Consider the following 27,827-nt stretch of genomic DNA (forward strand, 5'->3'; position numbering starts at 1 on the left):
ATGGGAACATTCTGGTGGTAATTTGGGACAGCTTGGGGATAATTTGTGTTACACTGGGATAATCTGGGACAATTTGAGGACATTAGAGGAAATTTGGGGTCAATTTGGGGACATTTTTGGTCAATTAGGGACAATTTTGGGGTGATTTGGGAATATTTTGGTACACCAGAAGACATTTGGGGTCAATTCTGGGACAATTTGGGTTGATTTGGCTACATTTGGGGTCAATTTGTTGACGATTTGGGGGGTAATTTTGGACAATTTAGGGACATTAGAGGACATTTTTGGTCAATTGGGAGAGAGTTTGGGTAAATTTGGGGACATTTTGGGACAAATTGTGAACATTTGTGGACATTTGGGGACAATTGAGGTAATTTGGGACAATTTTGGGACATAGAGGACATTTTGGGTCAATTTTGGGTTAATTTTGGGACATTTGGGGGATAATTTGGGGGTAATTTGGGACAATTACATATTAGAGGACATTTGGGATCCGTTTGGGGCAATTTGGAGTCAATATTGGTCATTTTGGGGACATTAGAGGACATTTTGGATCTATCTGGGGACAGCTGGGGCCATTTGAGGACAATTTGGGGACAAACTGGTAATTGTGATTGTCTGGAATGTCTTGGTTGTGTCAGACCTCCCACATTCCATCTCTGCCAACCTCAGCACAGCAGACAGCTGTATCATTGGGCCTCCATGTGCCCTCCATGAAGAACTTCGGGAAGTGTAGGATCTCAGCAACGCCACAAATCCCTGTTCTTTTTCCCATGTCTGCCAACTCTTTAAATGCTACAGTCTGAAACCGGATAGTTCTAAAATTCACGGTGGGGGAAAAAAAAAACCCTCAAAGAATGAGGTTTAGAATGAGTGAAAGCATAAATATGTAGATGAATAATAATGGAGTGATCGTGGAGCTCAGGATCTCAGCACAACAACCTGTTTGCATTCACAGCGCTGCAGAGTACGTTGACACTTCTGAGTTTTTTACCTATTTATTGTCTTGAAGATTTGAAGTTAATAAATACAGAGGTTGTTCATTTGTTCCTTTCCAGGCATGTATGTTTTCTGCTCAGTATTGGAAACAATATCCAAATGGAGTTGTTTGTATCTGAGCATTGCAGTGTTCACTGGGATAAAAACAAGTGGGCTTTGCATTGTCTGAACTGAGAGGTGACTGAGAAGGTTGCTTAGACATGACTTGATCAACACACGTGTTAGAATAGATTGTTTCTTTCTGGCTTGAACTTTCAGTTCAGTCCTTAACAAATCAGAGGCAATCCCTTCCCTTCCTGTTCCTTTCTTCCCACCCCCACCCACCCTTTCACCCACTTTCCCTTCCCTTTCTCTTTACTTTCTCTCCCCCTCCCAGTGGGATGAAGGAGGGACTAGAAAGACCACAACAAAGTAGAATTTGTGGCATGAGTTGAAAACAATTTACTAAGGTAGAAAAAATAATAGGGAAACAGGTGGGGAAATAATAAAATTCTGATAACAATATTTGCATATTGATGTATAAACATGTCATGGGTTACCTAGGTTTACCTGTGACAGGGGGCAGCCACCGCATAGGGCCCCCGGCCCAGAAAAGAAGGGAAAGGGGAATGGGAAAAAGAACAGTGGCAGCAATCTAAGGAGGAAAACTTATTTTACTACATATGATATCGGAATACAAGATAACACAATGCAATATGATTGAGGCTAATAAATCGAACAAAACAGAGATAGTCTCCAAAAACTGAGAGGCCTACTGTGAACTCTAGGCGAAATGGCTGGAACGTTTCCCACTCCCTGAGAGTCCAACAGAGAGAGAGAACTCCAGCCTGTGAGCGAGATTGTATCTATGTCCAACTACTGCGATTTATCTCTGGCCACGACGTCCTCTGGGATATGTAGTTCTCCTCTGAGAGCTGAGCACTCAGGACACTGCCATTCCATGGAACTGGAGCATGAACCTTCCAATAATCCATACTGCACATGATGTTATAATGTGGAATATTGACAGTAACACCACCAAACCATGACAAAACAAAATAAGATTTTTTCCCACATGATGTCATATGGTGTGAAATATCCCTTTGGGTTATTGAGCTCAACTCCTGGCGCTGTCCCATCCCAAATCCATCAGCCCCCATGGCTGAAAGGACAGCACACAAAGCTGAGGAAATGAAATGGCGTTGATCAGCAGCAAAAACATCAAGGAGTTCCAGCACTGCTTTTCTCCTGAGGACAGAGTGTCCCAGATTAGCCCAGGATGGTACCCACCCCTCATTTCATATCACTTACAGACTTTTCCATACATTCCAAATAACTGCCATCATCTTTCCTGTTGGTTTTTAATATACACACACAGATATCATACCCACAATCTGAGCCCCATCCCTCTAAATTGGCAGTGGTGTCCATTGAGTCCATGCCTTTGGCCTCCATTTGTCATAGCAGTCACTCAGAGCAGGTAGGATAATGTGTGGTGTTGGATTGTTGTGTGCTGTATCCAACTGTGGTACTGTGAGAATTCCTTCTTCTTTAACCTGCAGAATTCTGACTGGAATACCATTAATGAGGCACAGAGCAATCATAGGAAGGATAATACGCAGTATTAAATGGTAACTAAGACAAAATTGACGTAGAAACCTCAAAAAACTGGGGAGCAGGGATCCCTCATTTCCTGCCCTATGATGATGTGACAGTGAATCCCTACACATCCTTCTCCATACTACATAAACTTTGAATCCTTCTGGAAGATGCAGTGGGTTGTGGGACAGTGCAGCAAAACTGGAGGTGTCCGAGCCAATACCAGATGCCAACACACAAACTGCCAAATGCTGATTGGAACTACTGGGGGATATTTCACCCACTCTGCACTATCACTTTCGCCATAGGAGTTTTCTCAGGGCAATCCTCAATTCCCTATTCCTCATACCATAGATGACAGGGTTAAACATGGGGGTCAGAATTGTGTAAAACAGGGCAAGGTATTTGTCAGTGTCTGCAGAGTCGATTGAGTGGTGTTTGCAGTACACAACCATGGCTGAGCCATAAAAGAGAGTCAGCACTATCAGGTGAGAGGAGCAGGTAGAAAAGGCTTTGTGTCTACCTGGAGCAGAATGCATCTTCAGAACCGTCCCAATAATTCTAACGTAGGAAACAACGATCATGAAAAAAGGAAAGATGGCAAAAAGCAGGATGATAGTGTTCAGGGTCACACGGCTCCAGAAAGTATCTGCACAGGCCAGTTCCAACAGAGGGGGAACATCGCAGAAAAAATGATGGAGGCGATGGGATGCACAGAAGGGCAAGGTGAACACTTGGTAGGTCTGGCCCACTTGCATTGGTATGACAACCATCCATGAGCCGACCACCAGTCTGACACAGAACCAACCATTCATCACCAGGCTGTAGCGCAGGGGGTCACATATGGCCACATAGCGGTCGTAGGCCATGGCGGCCAGCAATAGGCACTCAGTGCTTCCCAGAAAAAACAAGAAATAAAGCTGGGCAGCACAGCCAAGGAAGGAGATCCAGACATCTCCCGTCAGGAAACACACCAGCATTTTGGGGAGAGTGGCTGATGTGTAGCAGATCTCCAAGAAAGACAAGTTTCTCAGGAAGAAATACATAGGGCTGTGAAGGCTCAAGTCCAGCACTGTAACCAGCACAATCAGGCTGTTCCCAATGATAACTGAAGCATAAATGAGCAGCAAGATGGTGAAGCACACACCTTGCATCCCAGGGGGATCAGAAAACCCCAGAAGAAATCCAGGTCCAGTGGTGTGATTGTTCAGGATATTTCTTTGAGGCATTTTCTGTGCATAAAACAACACCAACATCACCGTTAGAGAATTCCCATCCACAACTGATGTAGTGCAGTGGGCAGACTCAAGAAGGCAGCCAGGACCACCCTGTTGACTATGGGGCAGAAACTCCTATTTTTGGTGCTCTTTGCCTATGCAAAGGCCATCAGCATGCAGTGCAGCTTTGAACCCCCAGCCCCATGCATCAACCTGAGGAGCAAAACGCCCCTGTGCTGCTGGGGTCTCCTTCCCCCCACACATCTCCCTACAGCTACCTGGGCAGCTCCCCAGGCAGGCTGAGTACAGAGCCTGGCTGGCGGCTGAGTCCCTGCCCCAGCACACAGCCCTGGGATGCAGGGAACCTGGCTCTGTATGACAGTCCTTTACACTTCCATGGGGACGGGATTCAGCAGAATCCGTTGAAGCATCTTATCCTGAGGTTGTAGTCCTGGGTCCTGGAGGGGACTCAGCTCCCTCCCATGCCTCCCACACACCCAGCCGCACCAGCACTGACCGCACAACTGGCCACAAGCAACAGGCTCTCTGCGTCCTTCCTCTTGCATAGGTTTCTTTCTCCTCCATTGGCATTAATTCCCATCTTTGTTGCAGTTAGTATCCTTTTATCAGCTCTCACTGACTACATTTCCCTCCTGGATCCTCACAATGCTATCTCAGTGTACCTCCCTCTCCCTGACAGAGTTGCCATCTGTGTCACACAGGTTGTGCAGCACTCAGCGACATCTTGGTGTCTGCTGTAATAAAAAATACCCTTAAATATGACATCTCCGTTTTTGGACAGTGATCCTTGAAACCTACCTCTACAACACTGAGACCTCCCTAGTGAGCAGTTCAGGTCTTGAAGACTTGAGGGAAACGGCTCGTTAGGTCTTTCTGCATTGTTAATGAGCCCCACAGCGTATGTGGTGTGCATGAACTTCAGGGACTGAGAGAAGACTGCTGTAACCAAATGATGAAGGTGCAGTCAAAATGCTGTCCAGAAATATTGGAAAGTGCTAGAGCTTTTATTGGTCCCTGTGGGGCCATTACCAACAAAGCCTCCCCATAGCTGTGTTAGAGCAGATAACTAGAGGCTATGATTAAAGGCAGGCAAAGGCCCTGTGCAGGTGCTGTGAAGTTAAGGAAAGCCTTTGTTTTGTCTGATGAAAGAGAAGGGCTAAGCCATAGCTGCAGCCTCTGGGAAAGGTGGTGCTGTCCCTCACAGATGGCCCAAGGCTCTCCCACAGACAGTGGGATGTGAGTGTGGAGTGTTCTGTGAGGGAGAATGGTACTACACCTACTGGCCTCCCTACAGGGCTGCACGGAGGCCAGGAGGCCCCAGTGTCACAGGGACAACACGTGCCCTCCAGAGCCTCAGCAGCAGACACAACTGCTGCAGCCAAGAAGACTAAGAGCTTGGTTTTCTGTTGGGGCCCTCCAGCCTTGCCAGTGCTGTTGGCCATCTCCACCAGAGGCTGTTCTATGTACAGCTCCTTTTCCCTGGGTGCTGCAGACAGTCACCTCAACTCCTGCACTGGCACTCACCCTAGCACTGCCTTACTTTGATGGTTCTGCAGTCTCACCAGTTGTTCCTCGTGACACAACAGCACAGACTGATCACAGAGTCCTGATGGAGGTCTCTGGCACCGCAGCACTACCACTGGAGGTGAGGGCTGACCTGTCATCTTGTGCTGAAAGAATCATTTCTAAGGTCTTTTTCCAGCCATGTTCCGTCTGTAGTTCTTTCAATGCTGTCACGTCCTGTCTATGAAGAGTGGCAGAGACAACCAGATTTACATTCCCTCCAATTAGATTAATGCAAAATAGCCCTCGAGATTCACGCATACATGAAATAAAAGATCAGCTTATTTAGGAGATTTCTACAAAATGGTTCTCCTGTATGTGTTGGCCTTCTCACAATTGTATCTGTCTAAGCTGTACGTTTTATTAAAGTATCACATAAGGTTTGAGTTACTAAACTGCTTTCATAGAAAAAGAGGAAAAGGAAAGAGGAATTAAAATGAGTAGGAAGGTCATCTTATTATTATCCTTAATCTCATTCACCAGCTTCAGCTCCAGGTGAGCTTTAGCCTTCCTCATTGCTTCCCTGCAGGCCCTGACAACACTCCTATACTCCTCCCAAGAGGACAGGCCCTTTTTCCACATTTCATAAACCTTCCTTTTCCCTTTGATCTTATCCACAAGCTCCTTGCTCATTCATGCAGGTCTCCTGCTTCCCTTCTCTGATTTCCTACTCTTTGGGATGCATCAATCCTGAGCTTGGAAGAAGTGCTGTTTAAATGTTGCCTAGCTCTCATGGCCCCCCCATACCTTCAAGCAGTCCAGCCCACAATATACCTCCAATCAGGTCCCAGAAATGTCAAAATTGCTGTCTCATGTACAGGGCAACTTCTTCACCTCATTTTCCCAGCCTGCCTTTCTTAAAAAGGACACAGCCCTCCACAACAGCATTTCTCTCAAGTGAGCTGTCCCACCACATCTCCATGATTGCAGTGAGATCATGGCCCTTTGATTGCACGCACATACAGTTCTTCCTATTTCCCATGCTACACACACTGGTCTACAGGCACTTCAGGACAGCAACAGGAGCAGTTACTCCTAGAGGGACGCAAGAAGATTTTGGATGGGGTACTGGCAACAGGATCTTCTCTGAGGAGTCCTCACACGCTCCTATGTGACAACTCAGAGGTTTTTCCCTGCAGTCCCCAACAGTGACAACATCCCTTAACCTGTCTGTCACATCAAATTCCTCTTCCTTCCCCTTTCCCATTTGCTCAGAATCCATCAGGAGCCCACAGACCCGGTTTCTCAAAGGCCTGCCCATGATCAAAATACCCAAAGCCTCGATCCAGACACTGTGCTCAGTCAAGCAGCAAATGGAACCTCAGTGCTCCCCAGCACGGTGCCCCCAGTTATTAAGACCCTCCGTCCTTTCTTGGTGGCACTGGCATTGATGCATTGCCCTGTCTGGCCCCACTCCCTATACTTTTTACTCTCTGCATTCTCAATGTGCTTTTCGGGGCATGGGTTCTGACGATTATTCTGACCATCAGCCCTTCTGGTCCAAGATTCAATCTATTATACAGGGACACTGCAGGGGTTGGTGGCACTGTGGGTTCTGGGGGCAGATACCTCCCTCTGCTTTGAGCAGAAATGTGCAACTGAAGAGCAAGTAACCATTCGTGTGGGTAAATGCTGTCAGAAAACAGTCAGAGGTGAGGCCATCCTGCATTCCGAGTCAGAAGAAATCCTGTAGCACAGAGAAGGCACCTTAGCCTTGGCATGAACCACTCAGCACTAATCTATGTGCAGAAATGAAACAAAAACCTTGTGTCAGTCTGAGCAAAGCAAATCCTGGCACACTAAGATAAAGACCTCAGACTATGCGACAACAGCAGAAACAGCATTAGAGACTCTGATTGCAGCATTTCCATTTGCAGTCCTGTGTGGTGCTACAGAAGAAAACAGAGAATCACCATGGTGGGGAAATCTGAAGAGCTTACCCCATTAAAGAGAAGGTTAAATTTCTGGTGCCTTATCTTTCTGCTTAGCACCACAATTATGGGGAAGTGGGCTACAAACTTCTGTTAAAGATGACGAGCACAGCATCAATAGATGGCAATCTGACATTCACACCTGGTTTGACAGTAATGTTGTTGGGTACTCTCCTCAGCTGGCAAAGCAGTAAGAGAAGTTTCTAACAAAATCACAGAATCATAGGGGTTGTAACAGACCTCCAGAGTCCAGAGTCCAACCCCCCTGCCAAAACAGGTTCCCTACACCAGGTCGCACAGGTAGGCATCCCGGCCACTTCTCCACTAGGAAACAGCATCAAAAAGCAGCTGGTGGGAAGAGTAGAAGTGGAAAGCGGGCATGGTGAGAGAAGTGCTTTGGGCAGCAAGGAAAGGCCATCTGAAGCTCCTGGGTTAAGTCCCTTCTGCAGAGGGTGTCGGTGATGCCTTCTCCTTTGCAAACTCTTCCTGCATGGGGAGAAGCATTGGTCTCCCTCATCCCTGGGCTCTCCAGCATCCTGAGAGTCTCTCCTGCTGGGGGTTTTCCCATGAGAAATGAGCTGACAGCCCTGAAAAAAAAACAGATTTCCAGGACCAACATGTCCTGTGGACTGCAATGTTTAATGAGGACTGAGCTTTGCATGAAGTTCTTCTGGGAGTGTGAGGAGCTCTCTGCTAGGCACAAAGCCCTTCTCACACTCAAGGCTTCCTGCCATTTCAGCTCACTGGTGCAGGCACGTACTGAACATCACCCAAGTGCAGACATTCTGGTAACACAGCAGATGGGATTCTCTGAGGGAGAGAAAAGACAAGTTCCCAGGCATCTCCCTGCATGCAGACACAGCAGAAACGTTCCACCTGACAGAAGGTTTAGTTTGGCCCCAGAGCTCTTCCTATACTCAAGGCATTTGTAAGGTTCAGAACCACACAAAGTCACAGGTGGTGATCAGCCTGTGGATCCAGCAGAAGCACTTCTCATGACTGTGACATTTGCAGGCCCTGTTTCCTTTGAAGATGTTCTGTTTGATAACAAAGCTGGAACATTTTCTGAAGGTTTTCAAAAGTCCAGATGCTTCTGCAGCCTGCCTGTGTGTTGTGGATGTGCTTGAGGGTGCTGAGATTAGAACTGCTCTTAAAGCGCTTCTCACACTCAGAACACTTCTCTCCTGTGTGCATATGCTGGTGCAGCTTCAATCCAGAACCCCCTTTGAAGCTCTTACCACACTCAGGACACTCACAGGGTCTCTTTTTCCTGTGGATGCTCTGATGCAGCGTCAGCTCAGAACGCCTTTTAAAGCTCTTCCCACACTCAGGACACTTATAGGGTTTCTCTCCTGTGTGGATGCGCTGGTGGCGCTTCAAATCAGAACTCCTTTTGAAGCTCTTCCCACACTCAGGACACTTATAGGGTCTCTCTCCTGTGTGCATGCACTGGTGCATCTTCAATTCAGAACGCCTTTTGAAGCTCTTCCCACACTCAGGACACTGAAAGGGTTTCTCTCCTGTATGGATGCGCTGGTGGCGCTTCAAATCAGAACTGCTTATGAAGCTCTTCTCACACTCAGAGCACTTATATGGTCTCTCTCCTGTGTGGACACGCTGGTGCACCTTCAGTTCAGAGCTGCTTTTGAAGCTCTTCCCACACTCAGGACACTTATAGGGTTTCTCTCCTGTATGGATGCGCTGGTGGATGGAGAGGTGGGTTCTCCATTTGAAGGTCTTCCCACAGTCAGAGCACTTGCACAATCTGTCTCCTGTGTGGACATGCTGGTGTTTTGAAAGGGTCACTTGGCTTCTGAAGTTCTTCCCACACTCAGCACACTTATATGGTCTCTCTTCTGTGCAGATGTGAAGGTGTTTCGTGAGGTTGGAACTCCTTTTGAAGCTCTTCCCACACTCAGGACGTTTAAAGAGTCTCTTTGCCATGTGAATACGTTGATGGGAAGACAAGGCAGAACTCCGTTTGAAGCTTATATCACACTCAGAACACTTAAATGGTCTGTCTCTGAAGTGAAAGGTCCGATGTAATTTCAATTCAGAACTCCCTTCGAAGCTCTTCCCACACTCAGGACACTTTCAGGGTCTCTCTTCCGTGTGGATGCTCTGATGCAGCATCAGTTCAGAACTCCCTTTGAAGCTCTTCCCACACTCAGAGCACTTGCAGGGTCTCTCTCCTGTATGGATGCGCTGGTGGTGCTTCAAATCAGAACTGCTTATGAAGCTCTTCTCACACTCAGAGCACTCATATAGTCTTGCTCCTGTGTGGAGGCGCTGGTGCAGTTTCAATTTAGAACTGCTTATGAAGGCCTTCCCACACTCAGTGCACTTAAAGGGTCTCTCTCCTGTGTGGACACGCTGGTGGATGGTGAGGTGGGTTCTCCCTTTGAAGCTCTTCCCACACTCAGTGCACTTGTAGGGTCTCTCTCCTGTGTGGACATGCTGGTGTTTTGTGAGGGCCTCTCGGCTTCTGAAGTTCTTCCCACACTTACAGGGTCTCTCTCCTGTGTGGATGCGCTGGTGGAGCTTCAAATCAGAACTGCTTATGAAGCTCTTCCCACACTCAGAGCACTTATATGGTCTCTCTCCTGTGTGGATGCGCTGGTGCAACTTCAATTCATAGCTGCTTTTGAAGCTCTTCCCACACTCAGTGCACTTAAATGGTCTCTCTCCTGTGTGGATGCGATGGTGGTAGGTGAGGTTGGAACTGTTTTTGAAGCTCTTCCCACACTCAAGGCACTTATATGGTCGCTCTCCTGTGTGGACACGTTGGTGTATTTTGAGTTTAGAACTATCTTTAAAGCTCTTCCCACACTCAGGGCACTTGTACAGTCTCTCTCTTCTGTGGATACACTGGTGGGAAGTGAGGCTCTCCTTTGCATTTTTGATCCCATCAGCTGCCAGATGACAAAGGGAATCCAAAAATAGCACACAGTGCCCAAAATAAGACATACACAGAGAAGGCTCTTACAGCCCCAACATTCCCCTTCCCTCCACCACCTCACCTGGGCTGAGGTCTCCTGGCATGGCCTCAGGGCTACGCACATCTGGGATCCAGGGGTCTTCCCCTCTTTCAAGCAGGGAGATCACCACGGGCTTGGGGGCTGGAAGTGGAGCTTCAGGGAGAGAAACAGGGAACAAGAGAGCATTTCCCTCATGCTGGCACAGTGCCTGTTCAACAGTTCCACTCTGTGCCCCTCCCCAAGGAGAAACCACCATTTAGGTCTAAATGACACTGGGCCCACAGCTTCCTTTGGAGCAAAGAATGCTTTTACATCTCTCAAAATTATGAGGGGATATTTTCCTTAAAATTAGCTTTACAACAACTTGTTTATTTTCTTACAATCTACCCATGACCAAGGCATCAAAATGCTGATGGCAATTGAATGGGCAATTCTAAATTTTAAAGGAGAAACCAGGGAGTCGTCAGTTGGAGCTGGTGGCACCAAGCAACACACAACACAAGGGCTGGTTTTCTCCCTCCTGGCTGATGCCTGCTTGCCAGCACTGACTCTGTGGCTTTGATCAGAGTGCCGTGCATACTAATCCCTTCTGAAACTCATGCTTTTCAGTATCTCCTTTCTTGCTGGCACTGTGGTGTGAGTCAATATGTAGCTGCATGGTGTTTATTCAAGGCCCGGCTTGCAGAGGCTCATTCTGCACAGCCAAAGGTGCCCTAACGAGGAGGAAAGGCAGACAAGCTCTCACCCAGCGAGGCCACACACTGGTATGTCTCCAACATCACGTCCCGGTAGAGCTCTCGTTGCACAGGGTCCAGCAGCGCCCACTCCTCCCTGCTGAAATACACGGCCACCTCCTCAAAGCTCACGGGCTCCTGCAAGCAAAAAACAGCCAAGGCTTACAGAAGCAGTTCACACAGGACAGAACCTCCCATCCCAGCCGCTTCTCTGTCCCCAGCACACACACGCTGGCTGAGGGCACCTCCCTCTTCCCCTGCATTCACATCCCTGGCCCCTTGGCCTCTCCTGCCTGCTTCCCCAACCCCTACCTCAACTGGATGTGCTGCGGCCATTTGCTGCTCTCCTGCAGGCTGGGATGATCACGGCTGGAAGGCAGAAGTTGAACTGGAGCCTGCAGAGAGAAGAGAAATGGCAGGGGAGCTGTGAGGGAATGCAGCAGTCCCAGTCCCAGCTCAGCCCTCCACAGTCCTTCTGGAGATGATGGCACAACAGGCCTTGCAGAGGAAGACAATGAGCTGCAGCACAGGAAACAGTCTGGCTCAAAGAGATGAACCGTCACAAAGCTGTCTCAGACTGGGAGGCTGAAACAACTGGTAGCTGACACTTAGTTCAACAGCTGAGACTGAGAGGGGACTTAAGACAAAGCACGGCAAGGAGGCAGTCATCTTACCCCAAAAGAGGGAGCAGCCCAAGTGCCCCTCCAGCTCTGCTGCACAGCAGCGGGCTGCACCACAGGACCTGCCCTCGAGCAGGGCTGTTTCTGCAGCTCACACCTGCACAGAGATCCCTTGCAGCTTGACATCAAGACTCCTTCTCAATACAGATCTTCTGTAAGACACCCGTGGTTACTTTGGAGCTTTCATGTATTCTCTAAGGTTCTGTCTTAGAGGGACTGTGCACGTATGATCACTTAGACATTATCCCTTGTTCAAGCCTAGGATTTATAATGGATCCAGGCTCACCAAGGCTCTTTATCACAGGGGTTCAAACAGTTTGGACAGCAAGGGAGACCACTCTCATCACTTAACTCGAACCCCTTCTGTAGGTGTGTGTTTAACCCTACCCTATATGCAGTATATAACAGAGAGCATTCAGACATTTCCAGTTATGTTAAATCATTATTAAGTCAGTTAAGCATATCAATTATATCCATAAATATTGTCCTGCTTCTGCCTTGGGACTTTATATTGCAGTTGCATCCATCTTTTTGGCAAAGTCTTTAGAGGCCATACACGAATGAGAGGGGAGAGGTGTTATCTGGAAAATGACAGGTTTGGAAGTTGTATATGAAGCCAAGGAGTACAAAAATAAATAGGAAGAATAGGGAACGGAAACTAATGGAAAGGAAAATAAATGTAAAGAATTGCAAACAAATCTCTCAAAGGGAAGCAATCATTCTTGAAAAGGGAAATAAAAAACAGAAGGGAAAAAAAGCATTACCCCTCGCATTCCCAGCATCACCATTCCCAATCAGCACCCCAGTATTATTCTTTAATTGCAGCAATCCAGAAATGAGGTCACGGTGAAGGAGTATTTCATCTCCTGCTCTGTCAGTGACAGCACGGAAAGGATCACGGTGAAGGAGTATTTCACCTCTTGCACTGTCAGTGATAGCACGGAAAGGATCACAGCAGGAAACAGAAAACAGCTTCCCACTGCCCCTGTCCACCCCCAAAGTAATGTAGGCCTGAAGTCAGAACAAAGATTGCCCAGAAGGCATCAGCCCCCCACGTGCACCAGGAAAAGGATGATCCGTTCTAGGGCAAATGAGGGCATTGACAGAGCCTTTATTTGAGAAATCGGCGCTATGAGAAAAGATATCAAAAGGAATTAACTCACTCCTCCCGGTAACAGCTTGGAGAAAGGGACGCGGTGAACAAAGCGATCAGGCGCGCTCGTACAGTCCTACTGCAGAGGAAGGGGCGGAAACCCCCGCAGCCTCAGTCTGCACGGAAGTAGGGTGGATTCAAATCCCCCCCCCCCCCCGCCTTCAGGCACTCACATACTCTCGTAGCTCACTCATTGATTCACGCTGTGACCCTCGGATTTCACTACATCCGTGAATGAATAACAACAGCCCACGTGTTGATATCAATTCCAACTGCTCTTTGGGATATCTGACAATGTCTCTTCCAGAAATTCAAAGCACCAGTGTCAGGGCCGACCCAACTCGGTTTGGGGAAGCTGAGCATGCAGTTCAGGCAGCAAAGAATTAAGACTACCAGAATGAAGAGTAAAAGATGGTTCACAGAAATGAAGGGTAAAGATAGTTTACAGAAGCAAATATGTGGAGGCTGCTAAAAGAATGGGGATGGCAACAAGCTGGGATTAGGACAATGTGGGGTGGGGTGGGGTGGGGGGGTTGGGAAGTGGAGGACATAAAGATAAGTGTTTTGAGAACAGCTCAAGGACATTTAGTGAGTAAGTGATAAGATGTCCACAAGGCAAGTTAGAACTGGTTCAGGGGCTACCCCTCCCACAGGGTCAGAAGTTTACAGTGAGGAAGATTATAAGCCTTCATCCCAAGACCACCAGGTGAAGACCACAACTGCTCACCACGTCTGCACAAGGGGAGGGACTGTATGCTAAGTGGTTCTCAGAAATATAATGAATATATATACAAACTCTGGGAAAATCATTGATTATGTATCAGTTCTGCCTATATCTGTACCAAACTTTTGCCCTATGGTGTGCAAGTGAGGTGGAGCTATCCCCCTTGCACCAGGGTGTATGTGCATCACTCATTAAACATACCTGCTTTATAATTACTTTGTTATGGAGTTTGATTTCTGCACATCAAGAGGAAATGGAAGAAAATGTTGTGTGCCAAATGTCTGGCTGCCGGGTGAGAAACGTGTGTCAAACAATCACTCTGCAATTCCAGATTGTCCTGGAGAACGTACCTGTCTGGAATGGACAGCCCTGGGGACGGACATTCAGCTCCAACGCCGATCCCAGCACCCGGAGAAACAGGGAGGCTGCAGTGTGTGTCTCAGCGCAGACGGCAGCAGCCAGCAGAGCCCTGCTGATGTTCCATACAGCGGGGAGGAGAGGGGAAGAGAGGGAAGCGGAACCGGACAGAGCAGAGCGCGGCGCTGCGGACACACAGCAGCGGAGCGCAGCAAAAACCGAGTCCCGTCCGCCGGAAGGCACGACTTCCGTGGCCGTTACGGAAGAAGAGTTCCGGGCTCCAACGTTGGGCTGCAACGACTGCCGGGGCCGTTCCGCTGGGCGGGGCGGAGCTGCCGCCATGATGGCGCTGGGCTCGGGGCTGCGGCAGGACGGGCTGGGCTGGGTGTGTGCGAGAGAACCGTGCCGTGCTGTGCCGTGCCGTGCCGGGTGGACGCGGCTGCCGTCTGGGTCAGCGATCCCGAGGATGACATGGGGAGGCTGCTTCGTGTTCGAGTTCGTCAGGGGGAAGTTCTTCTCTAGGAGAGCGGTGAGGGTCCTGGAACAGGCTGCCCAGGGAGGTTGTGGATGCTCCGTCCCCGGGGGTGTTCACGGCCGTGTTGGATGGGGCCCTGGGCACCCTGATCTAGTAAAACGTGGAAGTTTGGTGACCCTGCCAGGCAGGGGGTTGGAGCTTCGTGATCCTTGAGGTCCCTTCCAACCTGGGTCATCCTGTGAACGTCCCAGTGAGAGACAAGGAAGCGCAGTGTGCCAGGATCACTGAGCTCATTGGGCTGCTACTCAGCCGTGCTGAGCTGCTGTGCTAAGATGTCCCGTCACAGCCTTACAGCCAAAGTACTTTGGTCAGATTTGCAACATGCACAGTGAACATCTGACGTTCGTGTTCTGCCTGGGAGCCAGCAATGGGCTTGGGCAGTGTGGCACACAGCATTTTGTTCTGTTTCCATTGGTAAGAAACAACTTAACCGACTTCCTTAAGGAAGGCCTGTGTACATATAGTTTATACAGGCTATACTCGCTCCTGTGCTGACCAGTCCTTTCTTGGCCAGGCAGCCCCGTTCCTTCTGGGGACTGATCTTTATTCTCCAGGCCTTGCACCTTCTCCCAGGTGGCAGGAGGGCTTGGGCAGTGTGGCACACAGCATTTTGTTGTTTCCGTTGGTAAGCAAACAACCTCACTGCCTTCATAACCCACACCTTGGTGTATGATTTTATATGTACATAAATAAGTACAGACTACAATCACTCATGCTGAATCAAACTCTATACCCCACAAGAAGTTATAAAGTGGGAATGTTTATTACAGTGCCTGGAAGCACTGCAGATACTTCCTCCATATGTGCTTCTTCAGCGATGACAGAATTCAGATTCCCTTATATTTCTGCAAATAATACATATTCATTGTGTATGAGACAATTAACATATACTCGCCTATAGCAGGTGGTGATTTACAAGGTCTCCAGCCTTCTATTCCGTGGTCTGTTTTACCATCTAACATCATTTTATCATCATGACAGCACAACCAACAGTGTGACTTCCTCCAGTGGTCTTCCATTGTTCTAGATGAACTTTCTTCACTCATGCATGCTCAGTAAGAGAATGCCAACTGTAAGTAATTTACATTTACCAAAATTGCAACATTTGCTCGCTCAGCACTCGGCCATTGTTTCTGCTCATCCATGGAGAGATCTAAGTTTGGAAGGAGGACTAAGGAGGGTATCTTGATGTGCGCCTGTTGCATCCCTGCCTACTCTGGAAGTGAGACAAGTGTGTAGAGGCCCTGGCTTCTTTGATGTTTGATAAGCCTGCTGTTCTTTTGCTGAGGGTCTCTTATCAAAACAGAATAGCCTTACAGCATGTTTTCTAGTCTGTAATACTATACCCACAGTATTTGCAGCATCTAAAAAACTGTAGTTTTGCAAGTAAGAATGAATCACATTATTCAATGACTATATTCCTAAAATATGCTGCTCAAATATATAATACTTGTGCTTTTTCACATTGCCACTTTCAAAGGACAAGTCACAAAGGTAAAGGAGTTGAGGCACCCCCTTTCCTTCACTGTTGTATCCCTTTCTGGCCCAACACCCCACAAGCAATAGCCTTCCCTTTTTCAGAACTAAATCTGTTTTCATCCTTTATCTGTCTCACAACAGCTGTGGGAGACTGCAAAGCTCCTCAGCACAGCTCTGCCCTTTCTGAGTCAGGTTCCTCAACTCCTCCAATGAGGGGTGCAATGTAGATTGGGCTGAACCAGGGCAGCCACAGCTGCTGGAGAACTGAGACATGGTCCAGTTGTCCTTAGTGAGTTGATTGGAACAATTTGAGTCTCTGTCTGTATCATCATAGGAATTCCATGTTGGAAAAATCAGGAATGTATCCACAACAACCACTGCTGCTGATGGCACAGGTACCCCCCTGCGCAGCGGTCCATTTGTGCAGTGCCACATGATTCTCCAGGACAACTTTTCATATAAGTGGTGCTGCCATTTAGTGGATAGATGTGCAGCTTGTGGTGAGAAGACAGCCATAGCACAGAATCACCAAACAGTCTGTTTATATTGATGTCTGGTGAGAAAGGTGTCGGTGAGGTCCTCTGGGACATGTAGTTGTTCTTCTGTGTGCTCCACATGATGTTATGATGTGGAATACCAACAGCAAAAATCACAAAACCATGACAACAGAACTTATTAGGATACTTAGTCAAGGATCTGAGGAAGGTTCGAATCCTCACAACAGCTTCTGGGTAAAGCTCCTTCTCACAGCTCTATTCCATTGGAAGAGTTCTGTTCAACACAGAACAATCTCTGGTGTTATACCACAGATTGCCTCTTGCTGGGACATACTCGTGGGGGAGAGGAGTGAAAGGAACGCCAGGACAGCAAGGGAGGGATGCCTGACCACAAGGGTGTGCGAATGTCCCCACCGAAGGAAGCAAAGAGCCGGCAGAAAGCGATGCTTCATTAGCGTAACAAAACACAGCCCCCATCCCAGGTTCCCAGGCGTGTTGCAGCCCGGGTTGTATTCAGAGGGGCACAAGACGGGGTTGGAACTGGGACAGCGAGGAAGGAAGTAAAAGTCAGAGTGCTCTGCTGCGGGGTTGGCTCTCTGTTACACAGCGCCGCTGGGCTGCATTTCTTGCTCTTGGCCGCAGGAGTCACAAGATGACCTCGCTCCGCAGCTCTACATGCATGGATTGATGGAAGCATTAAACTCCCCGATGTCTCCTTTTGAGACATCTTAATATGAAGTCACCAAGGGGGGAATTTCCACTCCCCAACCCACACCCTTGCAGCTCCCAGTTTTCCTTTCGGGAACCCCGTGGGCAACATCTGCATTTGTAATCAGCATTAGCCGGAGTGTTACCAGGGTTGCTGCTCATTGTCTTCCTGCGCAGGGCATGAAGAAGGGCTGGTGAGGGGTGGACTGGGACAGGGACTGCTGCGTTCCCTCACAGCTCCCCTGATATTTCTTTTGTCCTTGCAGGCTCCAGTTCAATTTCTGCCTCCCAGCCATGATCATCCCAGCCTGCAAGAGAGCAGCAAATAGCCACAGCACAACCAGCTGAGGTAGGGGCTGGAGAGGCCAGGGGGTGAGGGATGTGAATGCAGGGGTAGAGGGAGGTGCCCTCAGCCAGCGTGTGTGTGCTGGGGACAGAAAAGCAGCTGGGGTGTGAGGTTCTGTCCTGTGCGAGCTGCTTGCCTGGGCCTTGGCTGTTCCCAGCAAGGAGCCTCTTTGCTTGCAGGAGCCCGTGAGCTTTGAGGAGGTGGCCGTGTATTTCAGCAGGGAGGAGTGGGCGCTGTATTGGGATGTGATGGTGGACATGTACCAGTGTGTGGCCTTGCTGGGTGAGGGCTTTGATGCCTTTCTTCCTCATTAACGCTCCGTTGTCTGTGCAGAATGAGACTCTGCAAATGGAGCCTTGAATAATTGCCATGCAGTTATATGTTGATAACTCCATCAGCAACAAAAGAAACACAAAGAATCATGATTTATAGGAGGGCTCAGCATTCTCATCACTCCAATAAAAGCCCCAGAGTCAGTGCTGGCAAGCAGGCATCAGCCAGGAGGGAGAAAACCAGCCCTTGTGTTGTGTGTTGCTTGGTGCCACCAGCTCCAGCTCACAGATGAATCCCTGGTTACTGCTATGGAATTGAGGATTTTCCATGCAATTGCCATCAACATTTTGATGCCTTGACCACTGGTAGACTGTAAGAAAACAAATAAGCTGTTGTAAAGTTAATTTGAAAGAAAAAATATCCCTTCACAATGTTCAGAGATGTCAAAGCATTCTTTGCTCCAAGGGAAGCTGTAGGCACAGTGTCATTCAGGCCCAAATGGTGGTTTCTCCATGGGGAGGGACACAGAGTGGAGTTGTTGAACAGGCACTGTGCCAGAATAATGGAAATACTCTCTTGTTTCCTGTTTCTTTCCCTGAAGCTCCCCTTCCAGCCTCCAAACCCCTTGTGATCTCCCTTCTTGAAAGTGGGGAAGACCCCTGGATCCCAGATGTGCATAGCCCCGATTACATGCCAGAAGACCACAGACCAGGTGAGGTGGTGGAGGGAAGGAGGCAGTTGGGGCTGTAAAACCCATCTGTGAATGGGCCATATGGTTGGCATCATGTGCTAATTCTAGATTTCTGCTACAATCCAGGGGGGGCTGGGATCACAAAATTTAAGGAGGCTCTGCGGAAAATTGGTGTAGCTGAAAGACGGTACAGGGGTGCATCTCTAAGGAAGACCAGAAGGGATGTCCAGAAAGGCCTGGAGCAAAGAGAATGCTTGAAGAAGCCACTGGGAAAGCATTCTGGAAAGAAAGGAAGGAACCATCTGGGCTTCAACACAGGTCAAAGGGGTCCTGAAGAGCCCAGGAGTAGGCAAGCGTGCCAGAAGAAAAAGCAGAAGCGTTGCACTGAATGTGGGAAAAGTTTTAAAAGTTATTCTAGATTTGTTAACAACTAGTGTGTAAAATCAGAGGAGCAACTGTACAAGTGCTCTGATTGTGGAAAGAGCTTCAGATATCCAATCTCACACACCACAAGGCCATCCATATTGAAGACAGACGCTATAAGTGTCCCAAGTATGTAAAGAGTTTCAGAATCATTTCTGACCTCATTCTTCACCAGTGCATTCATACAGGAGAGAGACCCTTTCAGTGTCCTGATTATGGAAAGAGGTTCAAAGCAAGTTCCTATGTCATCTGCCACAAGCTCATCCACACAGGAGGGAAACCCTTTAAGTGTTTAGAGTGTTTAAAGAGCTTCAAAAGCAGTTCCCACATGAATGGTGACAATAATGATAAGATGGTAGTACATACATATGCAGTGCCAATAATGTAAAGATGGTAGTAAATATCTGTACGGTGACAATAATGTAAAGATGGTAGTAAATATCCAAAAGGTTATTTACAGGAAAAACTCACCTGCATGGAAGCTTTCAGTCTGCTGGGAAGCACTCAGGCAATCTCCACCAAAAAGCAACCTCCAAGAGATGCTGCCTTAGTGGTGGTCAGCCCTTAAATGAGTTCTAGAGGAGGTGGAGTCAAGCTCCACCCCTTTCAGGAGCACAGCTAAATTACTCTCACCTGTGCTCCCACAGATGACCTGACTCTCACCTCAGCTGATTAATCAGAGGTTCAGGCTGTGATTACCAATTTCCCATACACCACCTCATCCAATACTGGCACATCCACTCGGGAGACAAACCCTTTAAATGTATTGAGTGTGGGAAAAGCTTCAAATGGAGTTACCATGTCATTCTCCACTAGTGTATCCACACAAGAGAGATACCCTACAAGTGCTGTGAGTGTGGGAAGGGCTTTATAAGCAGTTCTCATCTCGAATCCATAAGCATGTGTATAGAGGAAACAGAAATTAGAAGTGTGTTGTGGTTTAACCCAGCAGGTAGGTCAGCACCACGCAGTAGTTTTCTCATTCCTCCCCTTCCCTTTGGGCTGGAAGAGAAAACTGGAAAAAAAAACAACAAAAAAAAAAAAATACCACCCGCGAAGTAGAACTTCTAGGTATAGATAAAGTTTTTTACTGAGATAGAGAAAAGGACAAGGATAAATGTTATGACAGTGTGCACGTAGATGAATTATATAACACCGGGAAATGCTGTGGTTTCTGCCAGAGGCTGCAAGTGGAGCCATTCTCCCTGGTGGCTGTGTGAAGTGCCCTTCTTACATCTTGTCCTGTCTGGACTGGCCCAAGGGCTACTGCATGAACCTGTTTAATTTGTTCAAAGGCTTGTTGTTGCTCAGGGCCCCATGTGAAATTGTTCTTCCAGGTCACTTCATAGAGGGGGGTTTAGAGTCAGACTGCAATCCAGAAAACGCATTCTTCAGAAACCCACAGCACCTAAGAATGCTTGTGTTTCCTTTTTGCAACTTGGAGGAGATGGAGCAATTACTGTATTGATCACATCCATGGGGATCTGATGACATCATTTCATGCTTAACTAATCTTGTGGCCTTCTGTGATGGAGTGACGGCATTGGTGGACGAAGGGAAGGCGACCGATGTCATTTACCTGGACCTGAGCAAGGCCTTTGACATGGTCCCTTACCACATTCTCATCTCCAAATTAGAGGGAAGTGGGTTTGATGGGTGGACAACTCGATGGATAAGCAATTGGTTGAAAGGCCACAGACAGAGGGTGGTGGTCAATGGCTCTATGTCCAGGTGGAGGCCGGTAAGAAGCGGTGTCCCTCAAGGGTCTGTCTTGGGACCGATGCTCTATAACATCTTTATTAATGACATCAATGAGGGAATTGAGTGCACCCTCAGCAAGTTTGCTGATGACACCAAGCTGAGTGGTGCGGTCGATACGGTGGAAAGACTCTTCTCGGCTCTTGTGAGGCCCCATCTGGAGTACTGTGTCCAGGTGTGGAGCCCTCAGTACAAAAAAGACATGGAGATTTTGGAAAGGGTCCAGAGGAGGGCCACGAAGATGATCAGGGGGCTGGAGCACCTCCCCTATGAGGACAGGCTGAGGGAGTTGTTCAGCCTAGAGAAGAGAAGGTTGCAGGGTGACCTCATTGCAGCCTTTCAATATCTGAAGGGAACCTACACCCAGGAGGGGAGTAAACTCTTCGAAAGGACTGACAATAGCAGGACTAGAGGAAATGGTTTTAAGTTAAAAGAGGGAAGATTTAGGTTGGATGTTAGGGGGAAGTTCTTCACTAGGAGTGTGGTTAGGCCCTGGAACAGGCTGCCAAGGGAGGTTGTGGATGCCCCGTCCTTGGAAGTGTTCAAGGCCAGGTTGGACAGGGCTCTGGGCAACCTGATCTAGTAAAGGTGTCTGTTTGGTGGCCCTGCCGGGCAGGGGGGTTGGAACTACATGATCCTTGAGGTCCCTTCCAACCCGGGTCATTCTGTGATTCTGTGACATCCAACTTTCCATTTTATTTATAAGAACAGATTCACCTGTGCAGGTCTCTTGACTTTGCTTTACAGCAAAACTGGCATTTAAGAAGTTTTGAATTATTTTCTTCCCTTTCTCAAAAACGACTTTGTAATGGGATTACCCCTAGATGTAAGTCCGTGACAGGGGGCACAGGCAACAGGAAAAGAAAAAAAGGAGGAAAGGGTTTGCCATGACCTGGCCAGCACCAGCCACTATCCAGGAGAGGGGGAAAGGCAGAGAGTGAGCAGATAGTTTTAAAAAAGAGAAAACACAATGACAACGATCTGAGGAGGAACGGTACTTCACTAAATCTAACCAAATCAAACAGAACAAGAGAGAGAAGAGTACCCAATGTAGGAGTCAAGCCACGATATTGCGAGGAAAGCATGTGCTTTTCTCCACAGTGAGCTGAGATGGCCAGAGGCAGAGAGCAGCTGGGGTCTGGTCCAGAGTCCCACCCTGCTTCCTCTTTGCACCAAGTCCTCTGGGGATGCCACCCCTCCCCTCCAGGAACCCAAAATGCCCAAAATGGTGGTAACATGGAACCAGGACATTAACTCTTTAACTGCCACTGTTCTTCATGATGTTCTGATGTGGAATACCAACAACAGAAAATAACAACACCACAACAGACTTCTACTGTTTTGCCCTGCATGATGATGTGGTCAGTGTATAGCAGGTGTTTAGGAGTTTCCCCCTGTTCCAGTGTAGCTTGGGTCAGCCCATGGCAAATGTTAGGGCTGTGTTTCCACTCTTGGATGGTCAATTGCAGGTGTAATGCATGCCCCTTCAAGTGAAAGCAAATGGAGGCCTGCACAGTGCTGCCAGAGGGACTGAAAAAACACATTAGTGATGTCATTTGTGGCATTTTTATCTCTAATCATAGGTCTTCTCATCTCTCTTCATCTGCTAACCACCATCACAGAAGATCTCAGAATGTTTGAACCATGGGTTGGTGTATGGGATGAGATGAGTGTCTGTTAATGTGAGCTGGAATAATGCCCTGTGTCCCTTCCCCTTAATGGACTGATATATCAGCCACTCCTGGAAGAGTCCTGATCAACATCCCCGAAATGGTCAAGCTTCAGGAGGGGGCCTGGTGCAACTTCCTTTAATTTGGATATAGTCCAGTGTCCAGGAATAAAGGCAGCTCCAATTCCAAATAGGGGCTGATGATATCTGATTTGCTTCCTTTGGTATTATTACTAGGTGCTGGTGGGAGGTCATGTTTGGCCTAACTCCATTGCTGGCCCTGCTTCAAGGTGCTGCTGCTTCCATTCTATGCCATGTGGAGCATCCCCAGCAGGCTTGGTGCTGGATCCAGGACTGGTGATCTCCCCACCCCCTTTCATTTCTCTTCTGAAGAGTGAAAAAGGACAAGAGCCATCTATTGGCGGACGAGGTATTTGAAACAGGGCACCCATAAGTCGTGAGGAGGCATCCTACGCAGGGCACAGAGGAGTCAGCGTGCTCCCCCCCCCACCCCCCCCAGGAACGTGAGCTCACGGGTTTAGGTTGCCAGCTGGGTTAGGAAGACTCCCTAGGGAGTGCCTACGAAGGGACTGTTAAGTAGTATGCATGGTAAAAGAGCTCTTGCTCACCCTCAGGTGATTGCTAACAGGGCAGAGCTTGTCTGCTCTCTCCTACAGGGTGATTTGGGTAATCCTGGGATAACTGGTATCGTTCAGTGTTGTCTATATAGGTGACCTAAGTCAACAACTAGCACCGGTGTTCTTAACATCTTCAGTTAAGCTTAACAAATGATATATTGTAATCCTGTTATTAGTTATTGTAAAGCACATAATCGTAAAACGCATATGGGGTTAGCTGGCAGGAGGTATTGCTACTTGTAAAATAGTACGGTGCTTTAGATTAAGTTATGATGGGGGGTCCCTAAGCGCACACCCCTGGGGTGTATACTGGCACATTGGTGAAATATTGCTGGGGAACCAGGAAGAACCCTGAGCTGGAAAACTCTGATTAAATATTGTAATCAGTGGTGGTTGGTGTACAAGCTGGAGGATAGGGACAATGAACATATAGAGGTATGTCTGTGTGCAATGAGTATCAACCCATTTATGTGATATTGTGTTCTGCTTGGGAAGAGGTGTAAGGGAGGTGGGTCAATCAGTGCTGGTTCTGTGGTGAGATGTTTATAACCAAGCGATACGGATTGCTAAGGGAAAGTTATAAGGGTTATAAGGGAAAGTTATAAGGGTGTTTACGGAAACTGAAGAACCATGTTTTTTGATTTGTGGGTTTTGAAGGGAATGGGACAAACTGTTTTGATGATATAAGAAAGTGTAGTTGGTAATGGTATACAGAAGTATAATTGAGGGTATATGGAAGTGTAAATGAAGGTACAAATAGTAGAATAGTGTACAAAGGAAAAAGGGTTAAAGTGAGTTTATCTGTGCTGGCATGAGAGCAACCCCCCTGCACCGTTCCCCTGCAATCAGAACTCTCAGAGTGGGAGAGGGAGCCAGGGTCAGAGACTGCTGCTGTAAACAGCAAAGGGGAAGGTGGAGAGGACAGGGCACTGGAAGTGAGAATAGCCTTCATGTGCAGAGATCTGGGAAATCTGAAATCTGGGCAGCACTGGATGGCTCTGGAGAGGAGGTGAAATGTAATGATTAGAGTTTGGAAAGTGAGAAAGTTTGGGAAGGACACAGGTTGAGGAAGGCAAAGATAAAAACAGGGATGTCAGGTCTGAAGAGAGGTGTACAATAAGAAGAAAAAACAAGCAAAAAGACAAACAAAAAAACCACCTGATTGAGGAACAGATATTCAGGGAAATGAGAATAATAACAGCTGTTACTGTTGTGGTGCTAGAGTAGGGCTGTAGGACCCAGGGACCCCTCAGGAAGAAGGGGGGGGAGGGGGGCTGGAAGAGCCCAGGGAGGGCTCTGCCCCACTGGAATGAAAGCAGTGTGCAAACTGCAATGGGACACTGGTAGAGAAATCCTACCAAGCTGAGTGAGAAGGAATTGCCTCTGATTGCAAAGCTGAATGATGAGAACTTGGGAAGTTTACCCTAGCAGATACACTGATGAAATTGCAGCTAGGGAAGCAGGATAAAGTAGTTCATTTTCTGGTGGATATGGGTGCTTCTTACTACCCATAGATGGTTTTGTAACAGTAGTAGATGCTACTGCCCAACGGGAAAAGGTTTCCTTTTTTGGATTAATTAAACATAAGCTAAGAAAACAAGCAGGAATACAGAAATTCTTGTACCTGCCAGGTTACTCTGGCAAGAAATTGAATAAAACTGGAGCTAAGGGTCAAAAATATCAACTGATTAAAAATTATAAGTCTGGCTTTAACACAAAATGGGAAAAACAATGTTGTACCCCCAGGAGTTACAGCAATCTCAAATATGATACACTTAGTGGTGTGGGCATCAGGGCCAAAAATGAAGCCCTAAATAGAAGTTAAAAGCAAGAGCTTGCCTAGTCAGGGTAAAGCGGTGCCCTTTGAGGGTATGGGACTGTAGAAGGATAAAAGAAATAATAATTTTCTTTTTGAGTTTGAATTACTAATTGAATGGGAATCCAAGTACAAAACTCCAATTTTGCCAATTTTCCCAAATTTTCAGATAGCAAGTGCTTTAGTTTGGTAGAAGACTTGAGGGCAAGTACTAGAATAGTTGAATGGATACACTCAGTGGTGGCAAATCCGTGCACTTTATTAACCAAGTTAAGGAACAAAAAGATGGAGTTTACCTTCTGGATTTGAGGGATGTCTCTTCTGCCTGGTTTGGCCAAAGGAAGCCCAAGGTTATTTGCCTTTGAATAGGAAAGCCCTGATATGGGGAGAAGAGTCTCAGTTAACCTGGACACGGGGAAATGGTTTGAAGTTGAAGGAGGGAAGATTTAGGTTGGATGTTAGGGGTAAGTTCTTAACTAGAAGGGTGGTTAGGTCCTGGAACAGGCTGCCCAGTGAGTTGGAATGGCCCGTCCTTGAGGTTTCAAGCCAGGTTTGGTCGGGGCCCGTTGGGCACCTTGATCTAGTTAAAGTGTTGTTTGTGGCCCTGCTAGGCAGGGTGGTTGGAACTACATGATCCTTGAGTCCCTTCCACCGGGTAATTCTGTGATTCTGTGATTCTGTGACAGTGTTACCCAGGGTTGTGAAACAGCTGAATGATTTTTGAGAACTGGTCAACTCGTGAACCTGAGACTGGGATCTCCATCTGGTGTGAACTTTACTGCAGTACACGGATGCCACAGCAACAGAGAACTGTGTACAATAGACTGAGAGTTTTCTGAGTTTCTTGGTTTACAGCACACAATAACTCAGCAGCAAGTGACGTATTTGGATATGAGATTTACAGCTGGACTTTGAACCTTAAGGAATACCAGGAAAGGAGCCAGCACCACAACCTGAGCCACAGACTGCCAAGGAACTCCATATGTACACAGGAATGACAGCAGGTGTCTGAACATGGATACACAGCTCGGACTGATGTTAAACTCAACAGCTTGATGAGTATGGATGGCCAGGGTGCTGAGGGTGGTGGCTGCACTGGTGCTTAATATTCAAGAAGCCCATAAATCTACACTGGGCCTAAGGATACCAGTTTTAATATCTCATACAGTGTTTACTGTAGTGGTGACAAAAAGGGGAACATTGGTTCTCACCCAAAGATTCTCAAAATACCAGCCATCCTGGTAGGACAGGGTGATGTAGAAAATGTAACTTATTTTCAACCCAGTATCTTTCCTTAGCGGAACACTCCGGAGAACCAGTATTACTGACTTGCTTTGAACAACTGAAGCTGCACATTCCAGCCGGTTGGTCAGACCTGAAGGACGACCCTTAGAGATGCAGAAGATCACTGTTTTACCAGCAGCTGCAGTTTTATGAGACAAGGAGACTGTAAGGCAGGACATGCAGTAACTGCTACTGACCAGGTAATCGAAGCACAACCACCAGCTGTGGGGACTTCCCCTCAGAAGGGCAAATACTGCCTGACAAGAGCCTTAAATTATATGGACAGATGCTAAATATGTGTTTGGGGTGCCACACGCTCACAGTACTGTGGGAATACAAGAAAAGCTGTTCAGAGCAGCAGCTGTGGAGCAAATAAACAGATGAACAGACACCTTGCAAGGAGAAAGAGAGTCTCACAGCTCTGATTGGTTATGTGCCTGCATGGACAGTTAAAATGTTTTGTAGAATGCTTGTTACATGTAAGATGTTTGGGAAAGTGTAAGGGCGGATGGGAAAGTTAGAAATAACAACTTGTGAAGGTATATAAGGGATGTGAGAACTTGTAATAAACGATGGATCGTTCACATCTGAGTCCGTGCCGAGTCGCTGCAAATGGCGCCCACAAACTTGGAGCAAATCAACCCGCGCTGAGCGAGCCCGGTCCGGCAGCGTCCGCCACTGAACTTCGGAGACTGTTCTCGCGACGCACCCGCACCGTTCTGCAGGAACAGATAAGTGAGTCAGTTCGGAACTCATCGGGAGTGCTCACTACCGAAGAGCCGAAAGTAATCTCGAAGTATCGCGGGTCAGTGTTTACCGTATCAGGTAAGACTTAGTCTACTAAATTAGCTACTCTTCTTAAAATGGATAAGCAAAAATGTCCCTGAATGTCCAAAAACTGAGTTCTCCTCGATGGAGAACTTGTGGGACAAAATCGGCTCAAAACTCTACGAGCTTCTCTCGCTAAGACGGAGAAGGCTGCTAAGTGATGCCCGTTTCGGGCCGGATATGAAGGATTCAAGCATCACGACGGAACGAACTTTATTTCCGACCATTCCCTGCCGCCTCCGTCCAACCCGCCGCTGCTCTCGCTGCGGAAGCGGCCCGTGCCCGGATCCGACCGGCGGCTCACGACCCTCCCCGATTCGGGGACGAGGGGGCCGCGGCCGCCCCCTTCGCGCTCCCGCCGTTGCTCCTCCCCCGACCGTTTGCGCCGGTTGCCGGCCTCTACGGCGCCTCGCCCTTCGCTCCGCCTCGACGCTCGGTCGCGCCGCTTCTTGCCCTCCTCCCCCCCCACGTTCGTGCGCTTGTGCGTTGTGGCAGCCGGCGTAGTAACGTGTGTTAAGACACGGACGGATCGAAACCGGGTATCGTTGTGACCCCGGTCAGAAGATCCAGAAAGAGAATCGGACGACATTTCCTCCTGATGCATACTTTGAAGGAAGCGGAATGACAATTTCCCTACAGCCGTACTGTGATGTCTTAGGCATGCAAAAAAGAAACCAATATTAAGAAATGATTGCTGCACGTTGGCAAGACCTTTCCTAATCAGGTCCCCGTTGGAATCTCTGGCCTTATGAGGACAGTGAAGAGCTAAGGGACGTCAGTTAGGACATTCGGAGTTCCATCAGCTTTACATACAATCTTTTTGGTTACAAAACAGTGACAAGTTAACTTGACCCCTCACGATGGAAAAACTGTGATTAGAACATTGCATCTCTCCTATGCAATACACGTGTTTATGAGTAAATATCAGCTCCTAATTGTGACTGATA

At 47.8% G+C, this 27,827-nt stretch overlaps 3 protein-coding genes across 14 annotated transcripts; 1 reads left to right on the plus strand and 2 right to left on the minus strand.

Moving 5' to 3' along the window:
- Positions 1-1,416: 1,416 nt before the first annotated feature.
- On the minus strand, positions 1,417-5,870 carry LOC107318439 (olfactory receptor 10AG1-like). Its single transcript, XM_015872246.2, has one exon. The coding sequence runs from the start codon at positions 3,831-3,833 to the stop codon at positions 2,871-2,873; it is 963 nt and encodes a 320-aa protein (XP_015727732.1). The 5' UTR covers positions 3,834-5,870; the 3' UTR covers positions 1,417-2,870.
- Positions 5,871-8,089: 2,219 nt separating this feature from the next.
- On the minus strand, positions 8,090-11,474 carry LOC107318438 (zinc finger protein 664-like). Of its 4 annotated transcripts, XM_032446748.1 has the most exons (6): positions 11,334-11,474; positions 11,033-11,159; positions 10,330-10,440; positions 9,670-10,224; positions 8,730-8,913; positions 8,090-8,645 (listed from the first exon to the last, which is right to left on the minus strand). In XM_032446748.1, the coding sequence occupies exons 1-6, from the start codon at positions 11,355-11,357 to the stop codon at positions 8,303-8,305; spliced, it is 1,344 nt and encodes a 447-aa protein (XP_032302639.1). In that variant the 5' UTR covers positions 11,358-11,474; the 3' UTR covers positions 8,090-8,302. The 4 variants fall into 4 exon arrangements, with proteins under 4 accessions (XP_032302639.1, XP_032302637.1, XP_032302638.1 ...); XM_032446746.1 differs by having other exon boundaries at positions 8,090-8,913; positions 9,670-10,221; XM_032446747.1 differs by having other exon boundaries at positions 8,090-9,018; positions 9,850-10,224.
- A 1,536-nt stretch (positions 11,475-13,010) lies between these two features.
- LOC116653889 lies at positions 13,011-25,763 on the plus strand. Of its 9 annotated transcripts, none has more exons than XM_032446754.1 (6): positions 13,011-17,348; positions 17,421-17,503; positions 18,375-18,485; positions 18,591-19,016; positions 22,552-22,744; positions 25,455-25,763. In XM_032446754.1, exon 1 carries the CDS (start codon positions 13,670-13,672, stop codon positions 14,621-14,623), a length of 954 nt encoding a protein of 317 aa, XP_032302645.1. In that variant the 5' UTR covers positions 13,011-13,669; the 3' UTR covers positions 14,624-17,348; positions 17,421-17,503; positions 18,375-18,485; positions 18,591-19,016; positions 22,552-22,744; positions 25,455-25,763. The 9 variants fall into 9 exon arrangements, 8 of the variants coding, with proteins under 8 accessions (XP_032302645.1, XP_032302647.1, XP_032302640.1 ...); XM_032446756.1 differs by having other exon boundaries at positions 13,011-15,542; XR_004308481.1 differs by having other exon boundaries at positions 13,013-14,464; positions 15,452-17,503.
- The last annotated feature ends 2,064 nt before the right edge of the window (positions 25,764-27,827 follow it).

This window comes from Coturnix japonica, chromosome 10, assembly GCF_001577835.2.
Source record: "Coturnix japonica isolate 7356 chromosome 10, Coturnix japonica 2.1, whole genome shotgun sequence".
Classification (NCBI taxonomy): Eukaryota; Metazoa; Chordata; class Aves; order Galliformes; family Phasianidae; genus Coturnix; species Coturnix japonica.

Excerpts from the sequence above, each read along its gene's own strand:
- LOC107318439 (XM_015872246.2), bottom strand. The coding sequence starts at position 3,833 with ATGTTGGTGTTGTTTTATGCACAGAAAATGCCTCAAAGAAATATCCTG.
- LOC107318438 (XM_015872244.2), bottom strand. The coding sequence starts at position 11,357 with ATGGCCGCAGCACATCCAGTTGAG. Across the intron at positions 11,160-11,333 it reads CCGCAGCACATCCAGTTGAG|GAGCCCGTGAGCTTTGAGGA; the intron begins GTAGGGGTTGGG and ends TTTTGCTTGCAG. Across the intron at positions 10,225-10,329 it reads GCCAGGAGACCTCAGCCCAG|CAGCTGATGGGATCAAAAAT; the intron begins GTGAGGTGGTGG and ends TTTGTCATCTGG.
- LOC116653889 (XM_032446749.1), top strand. The coding sequence starts at position 13,670 with ATGTATCAGTTCTGCCTATATCTGTACCAAACTTTTGCCCTATGGTGT.